Below are 20,002 nucleotides of genomic sequence, written 5' to 3' on the forward strand. Positions count from 1 at the left end.
TAACCAGAAATTATATAATAGGCTGCCATAATTTAAGCAGGTCTGTATTTAATTCTAGACTAAAGTATTTACGAGAATATTCGGTGCTACTTCGGCTTGTTGTCTACGCGTCACCTCCGAGCTGCTACTGTAGTACTAAACATGGCGGGAGCTCAATGGAACGCCGTGGATCAAAGATATCGTTTATTAATACAAAATTTGTAGGACCACACAATATAGAAATGGGTGTATACAATACTTTGATCCCCGAGGGGCTAGTACTAAATACGGCACCCCTTAGACCTTCCGCCAAGTTTAGTACTAGCGCCTCGGAGGTGACGCGTAGATAACAAGCCAAAGTAGCACCGAATATTCTGTGTGTTTTGCAATTTCATTCTCACCAGCCAGTTGTTATACAACAAGCATCGCAAACTGAAACGATATTAATAATCGTATGGAAGTCAGCTAAGGCCTTTCTGCCTGTCTGTCTGTTTCTCTCTATCGTCATAATCATCAGCATCATCTTGATGCGTCTTTTGTTGTCTTGAGTGAGACCACATATTTCCATCGATGCTGCCGTTTCAAATGTCCTTCATTGTCTAATTTTGCTCTGTGCTTAAGCTCATCAAAACACATCTCTTTTCATTTGAGGAGCTTGATGAAATCATGAAAATATTAAATTGCATTTTACAAATATAACTCCAAGTGTTGAATCACAATGCAGCCTGTTTGAGCAACAGTGACCATGATTCAATGGCTAATTTAGACTTACAACAGTATGATGGCTGACTTGAATTTGAAGCTCTGCTCACACGTGTCCGACGGTAAGAAAGATGTCTTAGTTTTGTGAGCAACTGTATAAATGCAGAATTTATCGTTCTCCTTTCAGAAACAAAGTACTACCCCGGGTATCAGTACGCTGAGAGCAGTCTGCTATATCCTTGGTGTCTTTGGAGTTGTGCCCATCATTGCCCTCCCAGGAGCAATTGCATATTGCGGTTGGTATAGCAGTTGTATCTGAAAGATGAAGAGGAAGGAGATTGGCACAGTGGGGATACACTGGTCATGTTGCCTAGTAGTAGTAGTAGTAGTAGTAGTAGTAGTAGTAGTAGTAGTAGTAGTAGTATAGAAATGAACCTGAAACGGCTCCCTTGCTCGTTCTGTGTTTCGTTTGGCTGTGTCTATTTAAATATATTATTAAAAAGAATGGGAAAATGGTTTAGTATCAGAAAGGGACAGTCATTACTCTCTGTCTCTGTTTCAGGAGACAGGACCTATTTTTGGAAAAAATAAATAAATAAATGAGTATAAATAATAAATAAATAAAAATAAAAACCTAAAGGCCCACTAGTAACATGCAATACTGGTTATAGGCACAGAAAACGCCAAACATCATAAATTTTTTCTCTTAAGTAATCATGAATTTTAAAGTCAGCGGTGCAGTGAGCTATCAGTACGAAGATAAAGAACAGTTTATTAAAATTGTTGTGAACATTTCATTCATCATATTCGGCACCGAAGCACCATTTAATTACTGACACTAAATTTCTTCAGCTAATATAAATATTGATAAATTTCTTCGTCTAATAAAAATAGTGATAAACTTCAGTACAGGGTTTTGCACACGTTTCATTGCAAGGTGTTGCAAAAACACAAAAATAAATCAGTATGCTAACACAAAGAATTAAATTAGGCCACTTAGAAAATACAAGTTGAGGAAATTAAGCCCATATATGTTATTTATTTTTATAAATACAATGTAATTCGCAGTACTTACTTAAACATGCAAAAATCTTAGAAAGCCTTCCTAGTTTTTATGCTGGGAGACTTCCTGATAAAGTTATCAGGACCAAGAGACTAGCTTTCAACTGCATATTTCATACAATTTGAATTTTGCTGAAACTTTCATGTTACAACATAGCTCTTAGGACAAATTCAAGGCTAGTTTACATCTGTGAAGGTTTTTCTCACAATTTTATGCAAAAAAATATATATATATATCTTGGAGGTAGAAGAGTATTACGACTCTTTAAGATCATCTGAGAACGACTCAACTCCTTTTTCAACTAACAAATATAATTATCTCACAATATTTGTTCATACTTCTTACAGAGAACATTTTCAAAATCTTTTCTTGTTACAGAGTAACCCGCACAAACTATACCATTTCAAAGGGTGGGTAGATCATGGATAAACAGATGGAAATTATTTCCTGATCCTCAGCTAAAGAAATAACTAAGTCATAAACTGATGTTCGTTTCTTCATCCAGTTCCAATGTTGCCTCTCTCATCTTGACTGTTCCTGAGACAACACAGAAGTTATATTTATAAGATCTCGGCTATTTCAGACACATTGTTGGAAGCTGCGTTATCACCCACACTACAATATTCTCTCAAAAAATAAGTTCAGATCATGCTACGTTGTATCTTTAAAGCAAATTTCTTCGGTGATGAAGTTACTATTTCCTTTAGTCGATGCCTTAGAGACCCAATCGCGTCAATTCGTCCCTCCCAGTTAGTATTTGAGAGTCTTTTGACAGTCAATTCGTCCAACCCCGTTAGTATTTGATAGTCTTTTGATAAAAGCACATTTTCTTCTAAAATCATCTAACAAGATGGTGAAGCATCGTAAAGCCTGTTTCTAAAGAAATCGACTGCGTCAGTTAATGATTTCACAGCAACATTCTGAGAGATAACATTGAACACCCAGTTGCAGTTGTCGTATATGTTTCATAAAGTAAAACATGCGCCATGTTTTTCTAAACCCCTCTCGTTTACGCATTCAGCAAACCGAATTAACTTCCATCTGCTCTATACGTGACTCATGAGGATAATGAATAGCGTTTTTCTTTTTATTGTAACGCTCCCTTCACGTCCCGGATATTTGACGTCATCATTTCAATCAGCTACCGACATTAGGAAAGCATTTTTGAACGGGCAGAGTAATACGTGAAGATTATTCCTTGAAATGTCTTCGCTGGAACTGCGCGAAGCTTACCCTTTGCACCTCTGACGCTGAGTTTTCCGTGACAATAGAATTGCAACATAATTTCAGGAATTACCTTTAATGGGGGTATATATATTATTAATTGCGACACACACACACATATATTTTACCTTTATCACATACACAATTGTTCTGTGCATAGTAGAATTGCTAACAGGACCTCATTCAAACTGGATGGTATCTAATGGAGTATTTATTCAGAAAAAGTTAGGAATAAAATAGAAACAAAAAGTCGGTAGAGGCGGGGAGAGATTTCAGGCGGGGTATGTACTGTGAAGATGGGTACTATCAAGGTCTAGCAAATCCTGTAAAGAGCGAAGCAAAGTTGGGACAATGACCGCAAAACAGACTGGGAAAACTTGAGTTTTTTGTACAGAAACACCAACAAAATGGCCAGACTGGTTGTAGAGAACGCCTTCATAACATGTGCTAACAACGCAATGGCAGGGAACACCGGAAACGGCTTTGAAGACAGTATATCAAGAAAAATCGTACACTCCACAGTAGCAAGGAAACGAAGGAAAAACGCAAGAGGGCGCACGGTAAACGAACACTTGGAAGAAGCGGGCAGAGAAAGGCCAAGGTCAGGAGGGGTGGGGGTCACACAGGAGGGGCAAGGCAGTTATGGGATTAAAGTACATTAAAGTACCCACCACACAGATATAAATACAGCTGGACTACGCGTCTGGTCATTGTATGGATACTTGATAATGAGGACGGTTTGTCCAAGAAAGCTTGTAACTTTTTCTGAATAAATACTCCATTAGATACCATCCAGTTTGAATGAGAGGTCCTGTTAGTAATATATATATATATATATATATATATATATATATATATATATATATATATATATATATATATATATATATATATATATATATATATATATATATAGTTTAGGCTCTTGAACACGTAATATTAGACTCTTAGATAACCTGAAATTTATATTTACGTTTCAAATTTTATATGTAGAGTACACAGATGTGATAAATTGCATTTGCCAAAATTCAATATTTTCAATTTTAATGTTTTTGCACACTTATTCCGCATTCCTATGATGCTAGCACTTTTCAATTTCAGGCTGGGTTGGATTCATTCTCGCGATTGTACTGGTAGCAACAGAAGTCTACACAGCCGTGCTTTTAGGAAAAACCTGGCTAATGATGGAAGTATTTTGGCCTCGAGAGGCAACGATGAACCGAAGGTGAGTCCGCCTCTGCATACACTTTTCAAGGATAACAACAGGAGCTGGATATGAAGAGAAAATTTCTAATACCACCAGGAGTGAAACAAAAAAACAAAAAAACTAAATAAGATAAGGAGTCAGGGGCTGACCGTTAAACTCACAGGGTATAGCCAGTAACATCAGTCAGTCTTTTAGCAACGGAAAGGACGGATTGTCCTCAGTGGCCGGATGCCAGATTAGTTTTGGAATTTCGAAGGCAAAGATGAACGGATCTTTTAAAAACACTTCCATAGTATCAATGGGATTTTAGACTCATGAGAATCCCTAATGACTGCAAGAGACCACCCTTTCTGGGCCTACTGTGTCATTCACCTCTGGTCTTTCCTCTTCCATTCTCTGTACACTATTCGACCACCTCAGGTACGCTTTGACCCATCTTTTCACGAATGCTAACCTTTTTTTTTCCTCTCTGTGTTATATTCGTATATCTATCTTTTTTTAACTCTTCCTACTCCACTCCTGCAATTTTTTTTCTAAAGGAGAAAAATCTGTTTACTTGCCGATAAAATTTGTGCCGTCATTTTACAATGACTTCTCTCTACGAGATTCCAGAGTTCCTGATCTTTCTATTCCACTCATCTCTGATCTTGTGCCCTCCTCTATAATATATGTTCCTTAGATGCAACTGCTTCTTGCCTCCTTCAAGACCAATCGGCTGCAATAACGCATGCCATCGAGATAGTGTTCTTGCTCAACAATCCTTTGAGTACTATGCAAGTGTAGTGTGTTATGTTTTTTGTTTTGTCATCTTTTTCCAGTTGCTAATTCCTGCACTTGGCCTTCCTTCTGGAAAATTGCACCGGTTCACCCCATCCCAGAAAGGAAACTGATTTAAGCCTTTAAATTAATTGTTCTTTCAATTTTCAATACTGGAAATTTTTTTTGTGCTCCAGTCAGTCACTGTTACTTCCTCAAACATCTTGAAAGTAGGTTTCTTCCCTTGGGTCCTCCATTTAGCTTACTACACAGGGCAAGATCCACTGAGTAACTTATTTCCTTTCTCATTAAGGCTTAGTGAGAAAATTGAGCTTGATATTTCCTAGGCATTATCCAAAAACTGCCATAATGCTGTGTTAAGCAATTTTTGTTCAGGGCTTCGTTCTTCCTCTCTGTAGAATAATTTAAGTCTTTTTATGCTTTCTTACCTCCTTTTCACCGTATTTTCGTTATTCATTCTCCAACTTACTTCCATTCATGCTTCTAATTATGGTTCTGTATCCACGACACATTATGGTTTCCCTGCCATTCCTCTGCCATCTCTAATTACTTCTTTTTCCCATCTGTAGGTTCTGATCTTGGGGTCAGTGTGGATAATATGCATCCTGTAAACTATTCCATTTCACACCCGTAAATGTCTCTTTTCCCCTTTGATTTATTGGACATTTTCGGTTAAAATTTTAATAACACTTCCTATGACCTTTACCTATGTCAGTTTTGAATATTGCTCTCCCATTGGGGATGCTTCTTCTTCTGCTTGTTCGTACCAGAATTTTAAAAAATGCAGTCTGTGTATTCAGTGATTGCACTTGACTCCCTGTCAAATTACCTGGCGGGTTTCCTCTGCAAATAATTAGGCTACTCTGTGGCAATAACGAATTCCAAGAGTGCAGTTTAGTGAGGATTAGTTTCCCCTCTTGTACTATGCTGTGGGATTTTTTCTCCCTGCCTCCATGTACTCTATTATAATTCATCTTTCGAGAGATCGGCGCATTGTATTGTAAGGGATCAAGTACCACTTGTCTCCATTCTCCATTCACATTTCTTTTAGACTATTATTTTCTTTGCACCCGGGCTGAGAGTTGATGATAAATTATGAAGTAGACCGTCCAATCGGACTCTCCTCTGCTTCTTCGTCTTCTCAGCTTAGTCCTCAGTCGGAGTAGCCGTTTTTAATTAACTTTTTCAAAAGCTCTTTAAAAATATGAGTTCCCTTTAATCATGTATCTTGACCAAAATATTTATTTTTTGTAAAGGACAAAATCGGTTTATCTCACAACTACGACTAAATTTTCTTTAATTGCTGCCATGGTCCAATGTTTATTTCCACACAGGAATCCCTATCCGGCCCTGGCGGAAAAAGCTGGCGGAATCATACTTCGAAGGATAGTGGCGGTCATGCAAGATTTGGCCTTGTTTGGAGCAGCGGTGCCTTTCACGTTAATTGGTAAGCTTCCCCTCAGCCTCGTAATCATTACCGTATTGATTCCCAGTCACGGTATCAAGATATTCATTTACGTTATTTTTTTTTATCCTGTCCTTTTCAGCTGCCGAAAGTCTACAAGGGCTGAATGCGTGGCTTTTCGACCTGGACTTTTCCTTTTGCTACTGGCTTTTCATCACGACCGCCCTGCTCACTCCCTTGTTTTGGTTTGGTACACCAAAAGATCTCGGGTAGGAACTCACTCTTTTATTTACATTTGTCACAGACCTATCTTGAAGACAGGTATCTATTAAAGGGTCGAAGCTAGATCGATCGTAGTGATCCATTCTGTGAAATCGTGCTGAAAGAACGTCTCTTTGACAGCATTGTCACGTGGATTGGCGCCAGTTCTGTGATCGTGGTGAGTGTGCTGACTCTCATCAGCCTGATTCTGGACTCGCCGAGCACCCACGAGCCCCCGCCCGCCTTCACCTCCTGGACAGCTGCTGCCTACTGCTTCGGAGCTATCGCTTTTCAGGTGAGCTGACATTCATTTAGACTTCTCTGTGTTTGAGAATTGTCAAGTGAGGAAGAAAAACGAAACGAAATATTCTTCTCTTGGCCCAAAGTATTTAACCCAAGTCATTTTTGTCAAGGCTGGCCAATGAGTTATAGTTTCAGATTATCAGACAGATGATATATTGTTTAGACTAATTCACGTTAAACAAACATCAGGAATATATAGTGAACTGACATTCAGCTTCAAGAAAGAACAGAAGTATTTTTAAGGAAAATATGAGGCAAAAATGAACTTTAATAAGCTAAATTCAGAGCAGTTAAGAATATATTGGGATGCACCTGAAAAACAATGTCAGTGGATGAACTGGTAATATTTACGTAAAAGGTTTTTCCTTTTGTAATATATTGCATTAATATCTGTTTTTTTTTTATTTTGCAGTTTGATATACATCCCATGATTCTCACAGTGCAAATGGACATGAAGAAAAAGAACCAGCTTCCCTTGGCCATCGTCATTGCTTTCGTTGGTTAGAAATGATTGTTTTACCCCTGAATGAACTGTCTTGATTTATACTCATCTATATTCATCCTGTCGGCTGTAGTGGAAGAACATTACTTCACAATTATTTACTTATTTATTTGTTTATATTTCTTGAATCTTATCATTTGTGATGAAAGAAATTATATTTATCCATTTATTTATTTTACTGTCATCTTATCTATAATGAAAGAAATTAGATTACATTTATTGGTGAATATTACTTGAATCTGATAATCTAGACTAAAGAAATTAGATCATATTTATTTTACATGAATCTCACTGTCTGTGGTGAAAGAAATTAAATTATTTTTTATGTAACTAACAAATATTACGTAGACCTTACAACCTGTGATTAATTTTGCCGCCTCCTTCCAGTTGGCATGAGTCTGTTCATTACCATCAGCGGCGTCGCCTTCTCCTACTACGGTGATGGAGTCAAGCCCATCATTTTAAACAACTTATCCCGAGGACCGTTGTTGTACGCAAACATGGCGATCGTCGCTTTACAGGTAAGATTGAAAGCCACAGTAATTCCATGCGAGAGATTTCAAATGAAGTCATTCGAAAACAAGTAAAAAATGCGCCCAAGAAACTCTCAGCCGGCCGTGGTGGCCTGTATTGTTACGTTGCCTGTACGGTTGTTAACATTAAATAGAATGAAAACTACTGAGGCTAGAGGGCTGCTAATTTGGTATGTTTGATGATTGGAGGGTGGATGATCAACATACCAATTTGCAGCCCTCTAGCCTCAGTAGCTCTAAGACCTGAGGGCAGACAGAAAAAGTGCGGACGGACAGACAAAGCCGGCACAATAGGTTTCTTTTACAGAAAACTAAAACAGATAAATGAAAAATTTGTTTGTTTCTACCGAGTCTTCTTCATAACCTCCATTATCCCTTAGCTGTCGAAAGCATCTTCCACTGCTAACCCTTCTTCTCCAATTTCTCACTTAAACTCATCATTTAATCCTTCGCCTTCCTCTCGACCACCTACGCATAAAAGATTGCACCCTAGCCTTCTTCAATCCCATCTCCTCATTCGACCTTACCACATGTCCATACCATCTCAATTTCGACTCTCTCTTATCATATCAGTAATATTCGCCACTCACCATTTCTCCTAATTTCTTCATTCTAGCCTCTAACATAGTGGGATTCCCCACAATCCACCTCAAAATTCTCATGTCTGTTTGTCCTAGCTTCTGCTTCTCCTATTACCCGTCTCTGAAGCATACATCATCACTGGCCTGATTACAGTGTAATAAATGTTTATCTTTAGTTTATTTGCCATTTGATTTTTTTGTCACACGGTACCCTTCCCACCTTCCTCTGTTCTCCCCAAGCTGCCTGTATCCTGCTTTCAACCTCGGCTTCATACCCTCCCCTCTGGCTTAAAGCTGATTCTAAGTATTTGAAATTCTCGACCTGTTTCGAATCTAGGCAGCTTCTATCATTTATAAATAACCTACCCCTCGCTGGACGCCATAACCTCACTGACTGAATAAAATAATAAAATGCGTTGTAGTATATGGTAGAACATAGCGATTCCCTACTTTATGAGCATTTTTTCTCATTTTTGCCTGAAAGTTCTCTGTACAAAGTTAATTTAGAACTAAAAAGAGGCTGGTAATAGTTTTGAAACTTTATTATCTGTAGATAATTCTCTGTGTGTTTATGAAATTCATATATATTCTAATATAAGGTTGTTTCATAATCTAATACAACTGGTGAAGACCTCAACCAAATCCCCTGCAGGTTCTTATGTGCGTGGTTCTTGGGAGCAACGCACTGTTTCAAGATCTGGAAAATACTCTTCAGATCCCTGATGGTAAGCAAGATTTTTTGCTGTTGTGATTCAGAGGTACGTCTTGAAAAACTATTATTATTATTATTATTATTATTATTATTATTATTATTATTATTATTATTATTATTATCAATGTCGTGTTTCCCTGCCTTTTAACTGTCCGTCAATTTTTCAGAATTTGGCTGGCGTCGCATCTGCCTGAGAACAGGCGTTGTCTTGCTTATTCTCTTCGTGTGCGAATCTGTTCCTCATTTCGGTGTGGCCATTGAATTAGTGGGTGGACTCTTGGTAACACCTTTCATCTTCGTGTTCCCACCAATTTTTCATATATTGGTAAAGGTTAGTGACGTGATGATGGTTGGACATCGTTTATATTACAAATCCCGCGGTGTATGGTACTAAGCTGTAAAGTCAAAATTGTAGCAGCACATTCAAGCTAGGATAATCACCCTATAGTCACGGGAATTTCTTTTTTGTATATAATTGGTCATCTAATTCTGATATCGTCTCAAGAAAAGAGGAGCAAACAGAAAGAAAGATTTTTTTCATTAAATTGTTTATAAAAATGGCCATATTATAAATCTTCCCGCTCGCTAGAGCTTCTCGTGTGGCCATGTAAAATTAACTGTACCAACAAAGCCAGCATACGTTCTTTGAAAATTTGTAGGCATAGATATAATTTATCGTCGGAATATACCTATTAAAAAAATAAGTGCTGATGACAACTAATTGTCTTACTGGTTTTAAAAGAGTTTTACAATACATAAAAGTCTAAATGATGTTCAAGTGCTGTGTTGGACGGTATGAATCATTTACCCCTACACAAGAGAATCTCTCATACAGAAAGCTACCGCGTGAGCAAATGGGACCTATATAATATGATTTCCTTATTATTATTTACGTGAGTCTTTTTCCTTTGCTGTATCCTGATTTTACACACACACACACACACATTATATATATATATATATATATATATATATATATATATATATATATATATATATATATATATATATATGGAATATGAAAGAATGGTTGTCATAACTGTAGAATATTTTCAAAGGCAAATGGGTATTTGAATGTTTTTTACTCATTGCATGTTCCTCTTTGTTGGAAAAGATTTAAATTTATTTTTCATTTTAGGTACTAACCGAAAAAAAGTTCAAGAAAATCACTAACTGGATAATTACATTTACCAACTGGTAAATTTAACATAACAGCATATAAAATGTTAGCTTGGAAAGTGAGACACTAAATACTCGAGATAGTACCATTTTTCGCGGGCGAAAGCGTCTCTCATTCTTTCTGTTACTCTTGCAGCAGAAAGCAAGTGGGAGGATTGATGTCAAAGACATCGTGGTGGCGGGTAATGTCATCACCCTAGGAGTTCTTGGATGCATTGCAGCAACCACTGAAAGCTTTATTCAGTTGTCCCAGCTCAAGGAGTTTGCTCCGCCGTGTTACATCAATATATCTGCCGCATCTTCATACAAAGACGCGAGCTTCCCTTGACCTTTATAGGCTGTTGCAAGGTGAGTTGGATCTCTAAACTAGTTTTGATTTTTAAGCCTCCCTAAGAAATGAAGTTTATTTGCAATACTTTTTTCTATAGCTGATGATAAGTTGATGAATGAGTAGGGTAGGCCTAGTATGGCTAACGATCTGATAAATCTTCATGAAAACAGGCTTGATTTTGGAGAAGCACTGCAGACCGAGGGATTACGATACGTCACTACATAGCACAATTTTCCTCAAAAACTGTTGTTACTTCAATATTCTTGAATCAAACTACCTGTTTTAAACCTTTCATTACTCTCATGGGACAATCTAATAACTTAATCGAAATAATTTCAAACGTATCATCCCTTTATTTCTTTATGTGTTTTCTCGTAGAATGATAGTCCAAAACTTGTTAGCATTGATTCTATGCATTTTTCAAGTGTTCTTTTATTCATTTCCTTTTAGAGCACCATTTTAACTGTTTTTTTTTTTTATAGGAAAAACAAACCCACACTTCCTGTTTGCTTAATATTATCACCTCACAACGGGAGCTATTCAGTCATGTGGACTACAATTTGCATACACAAGTCCTGAGATTTATCCAAGGTTTAAAGTACAAAATAATGTCTCATTGACTTTCCCTACACGGAGAAAGCTCTATTGGTCCTGTTCTCTTCGCTAACTGACCTCTGCTTCCTGGGACCATACTTTGTCTAAACACCAAGTGCTTTGTCAAAACATTTAGTGGCAAATTTTGGGAGAGTACCTACAGCAAAATACTAATCTGCTTTTTTTTATTTTTTTCCAGATGAAGCCTTATCAGCTTCTTCAAAACTACCGAGGAATAAAAGTTGAAAAAAATCAAAACGCGTTTTGTACAGCTGTGCAGAATAAATATGACATTATTTTGTTATACCAAATGTAGGGGACGAAGTCAGAGGATTGTTAGACAGTTGGTGCAAATCAAAGAAAGAATTTTCCATTACATTTTTTTAGAATGGGAAATGAACCGTTCTGTCAAAAGCGAATTACTGATCATTAATGTATGCTGCCTCAACGTGCCTGTATTTAATTAATAAGTAAACTATTATACTCAAATTGTTGCCACGGCTACAGTCATTCAACCTCATAACGGACATAACCTTCCCAGCTACTAAACTTTTCATGTCAAAAAGGTATATTTGGAAATGTCGATTTTCTTATCAATATTTCCTAGCTGGGTCTATAGCCCTCAGCCAAAAAGCATTTATGGCCTACATGTGGTGTTGCATATTGTTGGGTAACAGATTATAATATGTACTTTTTCTTCGTATCTGCTGCATACCAATACAATAATTTTAATGATACTTCACAGTTATTTTTATAGTTATGAAAAATATAGAACCGAAAATTGAGGGTCTAATGCTTGTTAAATTCTGTTACACAATCCCACCGCTGCCACCATGTTACAGTTCTGTTCTGATGTGCTGGATAGTTTGTGGTTAAGAAAACATTCAACACAGGGTCTTTTGGATTCCATTTGTTATCTAATAGGGTTTACACATTGTAAAAAAAAGCAAAGCCGCCAAGCGGCTGCATCTCGAACTACAATGACAACAGCACAATTGGTTGCGTTCTGTATGAAAATATATGTTGACATCATAACAATACTTCTCACCAGGGAATACAGACGAACACAAAGACAGGAACAAAATCATAAGACTTGAATGTGAGAAAGTAACGATGAGTATAAATGATAATGAGGCATTACGGATATTAAGGGATTTCGACGGAAATTTTTGAGGAGATGCCAGAACTAGAACAGAAATGGGGAAATGACTATAAATTGGATGAATAATTGTGGATTTGTATTACTGAACGGTGATCATAGGTGTACAGGAGTCTACAGTTGGGAAAGAAAGCAATAGAAACACGCAATGGATTATGCTAGAAAATGAAACGATGTTTAAAAAATTTTAAGGAAACTGATGTTAGACGAAGAAAAATCTACTGTTGACATCTCGGATAACCGTTCAGTTTATCAAGCAGAGCAGAGGAAAAATTTTACCTTATGAAAGAGGGAGGACTAAACATAATTCTGTAAGAAAATGACGACTAAGAATTATTTGGCCGTTTATTAGAATATTGCGGAACTGAAATAGCGCTAGAAGAAAAACTGCAAAGTTGAAGAAGCCAAGAACAAAGATGGCTGAAAAAAAAAATTATGGCAAAAGAGCAAAGAACAAAAGCAATTGTGAATACATCAATTATGCCATTTATGACAATAATAAAAGAGGAAATTTAGAAACACTTAAACGGAATGAAGAAGCCAGTGAGTGCCAGGAAAGGTTTAAAAGAGGAATGAATAGAAGGCAATATGTTTATCGTGCAATGCGGTATGAGAGTAATAGAAATTGAAAGCCTCTAGTAGTAAATGCTACAGACTTTTGCAAAACTTTTGATTTTGTAAGAAAGGAGGTATTAATAGAAGTTATGAAAGAATGTAGAATTCACCCGAGTCATAAATGCAATTGCAAATGTATATAAGGGCGGGTATGGAAGAAGAGTGGGTCACAAAAGGAATAAGAGAAAGATGCGCTTGATAATAAAAAATGAAAGAAGAGGAAGGGAAAGAATTTGTAAAGAATCAGTATAAGTAAGAAATCTATTCTTTCCTGAACATAATATACACCTTTTGATTAGTTTAACCAGACCACTGAGCTGATTAACAGCTCTCCTAGAGAGGGCTGGCCCGAAGGATTAGACCTATTTTACGTGGCTAAGAACCAATTGGTTACCTAGCAACGAGACCTACAGCTTATTGTGGAATCCGAACCACATTATAGCGAGAAATGAATTTCTACCACCAGAAATAAATTCCTCTAATTCTTCATTGGCCGGCCAGAGACTCGAACTCGGGCCTAGCAGAGTGCTAGTCGAGAAGTCTACCGACTCGTCCAACGAGGAACTACCTTTTGATAAAAGCACGGAAAAAGAGGGAATGAAACTAAATAGTCAAAGTAACAGATTCAAAACGTAAAAAAAAAAGAAATGCTTAAAAACGGACCCAAAACTAGGAAACCCGAATTTGGAAAGGTATTCCAGTGTAGGCGATTCTCTATTGTGCTAAGTAATAAATATGACAGAATTAGGAAGTGAAAAGTGGCACACATTGAAAATGGGGTATGCAGAAAAATACTAGGTGTTGCAAAAATAGTACAGCTATTGTTATAGTAAGGGTAGGGACATGGTGAAGTTGCAGTGTGTAAACAGTACCTTAAGTGGAGAAAGAGCTATTGACAAAAATAACCGTGGACTTATAAGAAAAAGAAGAGATGAGCCTAAATACGAGACAAATAAAGGAAATGATAAAGACAGAAAAAAATTTTCAAAACTGAAAAGTTGGATAATGGTAAGTGGAAAGAAGAGTTAAGGAATTAAGTAAGTTTAGAAATAGGCCTATACAAGAAGTGGCAAGGAGAAATTAAAGGAGAACAAATATACGACAGCAATTGCACCATTCATTTTTTCAGGTTAAGAAATAATACGTAAAATTGAATATCATAGGCAGAAACAGGGAAGGAAACGTTAACTGCAGTTTTTGTGAAAATATAGAAGAAAACATAATTCATTTTTCGCTATTTTGCTGCAAGCGGATTAGCCTAGTTGAACCACATCAATCATATGAAGAGATCACAGCGGAAATAATTAGAACGTTATCATTCGGTAAGAGTAATTATGAAAATAAAAAAAAAGATGTCTTGGGTGATACGTGGAGAAAAAATAAAAAGCAAAAGAAAACCAAAGAAGGAAATATCCGAAACGAGAAACATAAGAGCAACTGAGGCGCCGTTACAGAGCCAAGGTTCTTTACCCTGAACCTGAACAAACATATACAAAGAAGAAGTTTGATCAAGTTGTCAACAACAGGAATCAGGACCAACGGGAACGACTGACATTTATTTGGTATGGCATCAAGTTCTTTTCATCCCCTTGCCGCTAAATGATTTATTCTGCAGCAAGAAGTTATTGTTATTAATGCTTGGGTGTTTATTTGACCTAATGAAAGAGGCTGTGTGCAGGTGAACTCACCTGGGGGGCGGGGGGAGATCGCGATGTAGCCCGGGGGACGTTGAGTCACGATCTCCGCTCCCGAAAATCCCCGAAAAAAGGTCGTAAAATGAGGGATTTTTCCGAGTAGGATTGAAATCACCGTAAATTTCGACCTAAATCCAGAGGCCGTGCGCGTTTCTGAGTTGAGAATGAGGTTCATTTCATTTTGAAATAGTTTTAGCGGTACTGGAACCCCCTCCCACTCAATATCGTACAATTTCAGGGGGGGGGAAATGCGCTTTGAGGGGGGGGAGAAAGTAGAGGACTGATTAAAATGCATGGGTGACTTCTAACCTGACCTAAACCGGGAATTTTTTTTTTATTTACCCCCTGTTGTCCCCATGGGTCAAGGAGGGCCATAAGATGAAATAAACAGGTACTCCTAAGTATTAGCTCTGCACGGACTGTGTGGAATGGCTCTGCGAATACAAGAGCCATCAGTGAGCCGTATGTTCAAGAAGGGAGTGGCTAAGGAAATCTGTTAGGCCATACCAGGCCTAATCTAACATATCCTAACCTAACCTAGTAGGCTGTGTTACTTAGGCGGGGGTCTCCACCCCACGAACCCCCCCGGTAAAAGAAACCACTTTTTACTGTCGAAACTTTGACAAGAGGGATTGTACTTTTCCGCAGGTTGTATAGCTTTGTGTATTCTTTCTAAATTTACATAAGGCGGAAATGCATATTTTTGTGGAAGGAGGATGCTGTGTTTTGTTGTGCTTGTATTTAGTAACGAAAAGTGTTGTTTTGGCCGTTTCGCGTGTTGTAAGTGTACGTGCAATAGTGCTTAACTACCGGCATCGCTTGTTTGTCCGGTGGTATAGTCGTCGGTGCCTTCAAATCCACTCAAGTGTTCCTTTTCATCATAAAGTTCATTTAGGGAAATTCCTGTAGGAGATATGCATATCTAAATGTAAGGAGAATTTCTTGGGGTGTGCTTTGGATGAGGGTTACGAAATGGAGATTGTGAATGTAAGGAGAATTTCTTGAGGTGTGCTTTGGATGAGGGTTACGAAATGGAGGTTGTGATCATGCCAATCTGAGTCTGCTGTAATTCAAGTTAGGAAGATTGAATGCGCTAACAGTAAGTTTATATCGTTTTATATTGTAGATTAACATACACAATGCAATGCATTGTTTTAAGTGCAATTTGGAATAACATATGAATGAAGTAACCTGGGTGTCGTAGTATAAGACTTAGGCTATGATTAGGTTAGTATGTTTAAAGTCATTTAGGCTATACGATAACACTTATAATTTGAAATGCTCTACTTATTCTGAATGAGTCAGAATATTTACCAAAAGATCCCATATAACACTGTGCATGAGCAATAGCATTCCAGGATGGCCAGCATACAAAAGTATAATCAGTTCTGAGGTTAATTACAGGTTAATTACAGTCAACTGACAAAAAATAACGGTAAATTCTTGATAGGCAACCCAAATACAATAGAAAAAGTCAGTTTTTAAGAAATACCTGATGCGGAGCCAATGCTTAGTTCTACCAATAAATAATAGGGCTATGACCTAACCTACCCATACCGAACAGTCACCCACATGACCTAAGCTACAGCCCTATAAATTGAAATTAATAGGGTTGTGACCTAACCAACCACACCTAACCTGATGTAGGATGCTGGGTACTTATCTGGTGGCTTCGCTCCCCTAGACATAGGTCACCAGATCCTTAACTACATAGTGTGTAGCATTACTTTAAAATCGTTCTGTTCGGTAAACTTTACCTGTGTCAGGATCAGGACTTGCCAAAATAGGCTATTATGGGATCCTAGAATACATCCTAGTATTTCACTGTGTTGTATTCTCCCCCGCCCAGAAAAACCAGTTTCCTACCATGGCCCCCTTAGTTTAGCATATAGGCTAAGGGATCCGAGTATAGGCTAAGGGATCCGAGTATAGGCTAAGGGATCCGAGTATAGGCTAAGGGATCCGAGTATAGGCTAAGGGATCCGAGTATAGGCTAAGGGATCCGAGTATAGGCTAAGGGATCCGAGTATACTTTCAAAACAGACACTAAAACAGGAAAATCGTATTTTCAGTTCCAGAATAAGATGATGGTTTAAAGTAAAAATGTACCAAACTTACAGTAAATCTTACCTTACTCAGAATCAGAACTTGCAGACGTAGGCTGTCTTCGGATCTTAATAATACATGCATGTATTTCACTCTTTTGTATTTTTCCCCGCCCAGAAACCCCAGTTTTGTACATATAACTTACCTGGTAATTATATATATAGCTGTAGTCTCTGACGTCACGGCAGAAAATTGAAAATCGCGGCAGCGCTAATGAATGGTCACGTGATACCCCTTCCCACCGCCCTCTACAGGTGAGTGAGAGGAACCATAACCCAAACTCTTCATATGTTTCTGCCGTGTGTGGTACCGGTAAGCCGGTTCAACTTAGCAGAGAATTATCGCTGATTCTTTCGTTGGACATTGTTGGTGATGTACAATTGTTTGATTTGAATCTTTGGCAGACATTGTTTGTACTTAGTTTTTTCATCCCCGTCTTCCTTATTTAGCATTATGTCGGACACTGGTCCTCGGTGTATAGGTTTTTTGTAGCAAGGGCTGCAAAACTAGATTAGGAAAATTACCATTGACCCTCATTCTGTGTGTTCGGGGTGTAGAGGACAGGTTTGTTCGGTATCGTTAACCTGTGAAGAATGTAAGAATTTGTCAGGGGAAGAATGGAAGATTTTAAATGCTTATCTGAGAAGGCTTCAAAAAAGAGAGAGCTAGAAAAGCTTCAGCTAGGACTTCCTCTTTATCCTCCCGTGATAGTCAGGATGTATCTTTTGGTTATTAACCTGATATTCCTTCTAACAAATCTCCTATTCCAGACCCCGTTATTCCTGAACCCGATACGTGGCCAGTCTTAAGACGCAGATGGATGCGCTTTTTAGTGTTATGCTTGCTGCCATGGAGCGGATGAGTAAGTCTTTGGTAGTAAGAAGTGCAGTGTCTTGTGATAGTGCAGTGGAGGAGCTGGCTGTTGGCCCACTCATTCTCCTAGGCCTGGACCTCTGTCAAACTCCCAGCACCAGGGAGGAGGCAAGTCGAAAGCCCAAGGGAGGTGAGTGGGACCTGCCCCGAGCAGTTGCCCCTCAAGCAGTCCTGTTGCCGCTTCCCAGGATGCAGATGTTAGCCATAGAAAAGGCACATCAAGGAGGTGTATGTCTTGAGTATGTCGAGTGAGGATTCGCCTAAGAGAGGTTGGCGCCCGTAAAAGATGTCTCGAGACCATTCAAGAGGTCTAGGTTGGCATCTCCTTTGGCAGTTCCCAAGAAAAGAGTGGCGCTTCAAGATCAACCTCCTTTGTGTAGTTTTTGGGAGGAGCCCGAATGTTTTTCGCATTCCGTTGATTCGGGAGAGACGAGGCATGTGTTGAAGCGCGGAGACGCTTACGTAAGAAGAGAGTGGTGTCGTCTTCGCCTGTTGTTGCTGCTTCTGGCGTGATTGCTGCATCTAGCGCCACGCCATGCGCCATCCTTCGTTTCGCCTGGCTCATCACGCCATACGCCACCCCACGATCCTCCTGGCGCCATGCGCCAAAAATTGTTTCTCCTGGTGACTCGTCAAGCTCCAACACCTGCGGTCTCCGTGCCTCGTTCAGTTCCGCATTCTCCTTCTTCCGCCTTGCCTCAAGATTTGTTTTTGGCGGAAATGAATAGGAAGCTTGATAGTATTCTCGGCTTTGTGGAAAAAGTGATCCTTCCGTGAATGAACTGCAAGTTGCTTCGATTTCTAAGGATGCTCCTTCATCGAATGTGCGGCTTCCACGGCGATCCTGTGCTGCATTCTCCTCGGAAGACGAATCTTCCTCCATCTAGATCCTTGGCTCTTTCTCCGATTTCTGGTGGTGATGTTGCTTCGGAATCAGAGGCGGAGGTACAACCAGAGAAAGAGAAGCCTTTATCGAGCTATAAGCAACTGCTTCAGTATTTTCTGGAGAATTTTCCGGATTCCTTTTCACCAGTATCCCAGCTTCTCCGGAATCTCAATACGCTCGTGATAATAGGACAGACACTTAAGCTGGCTACCAAATTAGTTCTTTCTATTTCGGCCAAGAAAGGATTGAAGAAAATGGAGGAGTGGCTTGCAGAGAAGAGGAACAAGGGAAGACTGTGTTTTGTTTCCCCCTTTGAAATTGTCGTCTCGTCGTGGTGGTTGGTACGAGACTGGAGAATCTTTCTCGTTGGGAGTAGCTGCCTCCCCAAGGAGATTTCTCTAGTTTGGTAGATTCAGCCAGGAGGTCGGCCCTTAATTCAGCCAAAGTATTCTTTTCTACATCGGAATTTGATCACCTCTGCAAGAATGCTTTTAAGATTTTGGAAATTATAAGTTTCCTCGATTGGTCGGTTGGAGCTCTTGGAAGGAAACTAAAAGCTTGCGCCCTTCAGGACGATCAGTTCGCTTCCCTGTCCGGCGTGTTAGCTTGCATCGACAGGAGCATTAGAGATGCGGCTATGGAACTCTCTTCCTTGGTTACGTTTAGGTATTCTCAAGAAACGTGAACTATGGTGTTCTTTCACCACTAAAGGTGTGTCTCGATCCCAGAAGTCAGCTTTGTTGTTCGCTCCTTTAGATAGGAAACATCTTTTCCCGAGGGAATTAGTATCTGAGATCGCTTCGACTCTTCAACAGAGGGCAACTCAAGACTTGCTGGCACAGTCCACCAAGAAGCCTAAACCGTTGCCTTCAACAGTTGCTCGCCCGACAACGTCGACGGAGAAATCTCAAGGTCGGCCCTTTCGTGGAAGAGCCCTGCTAAATCGTTTCCCAGATCGAGAGGAGAGGTCGTTTTGTACCTAAAGCGATCAAACCCTCCGACAAGAAGTGAGAGCGCCTCCCTTCACTCACCAGTAGGAGCCAGACTGTCAGCTTTCTGGACAGTCTGGGAAGAAAGGGAGCAGAACCTTGGACAGTCTCGGTATTAAAGGAAGGCTATTCAATTCCATTCTTGAAGGACCCTCCTTTGTCCAGGGAACCAGTGGTCTTAATGGCTTATTCTCTAGACTCACAGAAATGTTGTGCTCTAGAGAAAGAAGTGTCAGCTTTGCTAGAGAAAGAAGCAATAGAGAAAGTTCTCCCCCTTTCTCCCCAGGATTTTACAATCGTCTCTTTGTAGTACCAAAGGCCAGGAGG

At 39.1% G+C, this 20,002-nt stretch overlaps 2 protein-coding genes across 4 annotated transcripts in view; both read left to right on the forward strand.

The window, feature by feature from the left end:
• Positions 1–11,842, forward strand: part of LOC136850516 (uncharacterized) — a 47,238-nt gene extending 35,396 nt beyond the window's left edge. For 2 of the 3 annotated variants that reach the window (XM_067124095.1, XM_067124096.1), the window contains exons 3-13: positions 869–977; positions 4,070–4,193; positions 6,287–6,399; positions 6,500–6,626; positions 6,760–6,913; positions 7,334–7,421; positions 7,811–7,944; positions 9,190–9,262; positions 9,417–9,580; positions 10,565–10,776; positions 11,553–11,842. In XM_067124095.1, coding sequence (XP_066980196.1) covers positions 869–977; positions 4,070–4,193; positions 6,287–6,399; positions 6,500–6,626; positions 6,760–6,913; positions 7,334–7,421; positions 7,811–7,944; positions 9,190–9,262; positions 9,417–9,580; positions 10,565–10,756 — 1,278 coding nt within the window. In that variant the 3' untranslated portion in view covers positions 10,757–10,776; positions 11,553–11,842. The remainder of the gene's footprint in view (positions 1–868; positions 978–4,069; positions 4,194–6,286; positions 6,400–6,499; positions 6,627–6,759; positions 6,914–7,333; positions 7,422–7,810; positions 7,945–9,189; positions 9,263–9,416; positions 9,581–10,564; positions 10,777–11,552) is intronic. The other variant, XM_067124097.1, reaches the window with a different exon arrangement.
• Positions 11,843–14,583: 2,741 nt separating this feature from the next.
• Positions 14,584–20,002, forward strand: part of Sys1 (Sys1 golgi trafficking protein) — a 31,043-nt gene continuing 25,624 nt past the window's right edge. Inside the window, exon 1 of the mRNA XM_067124103.1 lies at positions 14,584–14,689. The gene's annotated coding sequence lies outside the window, so the exon portion shown is untranslated. The remainder of the gene's footprint in view (positions 14,690–20,002) is intronic.

Source organism: Macrobrachium rosenbergii, chromosome 22, assembly GCF_040412425.1.
Source record: "Macrobrachium rosenbergii isolate ZJJX-2024 chromosome 22, ASM4041242v1, whole genome shotgun sequence".
NCBI lineage: Eukaryota > Metazoa > Arthropoda > Malacostraca > Decapoda > Palaemonidae > Macrobrachium > Macrobrachium rosenbergii.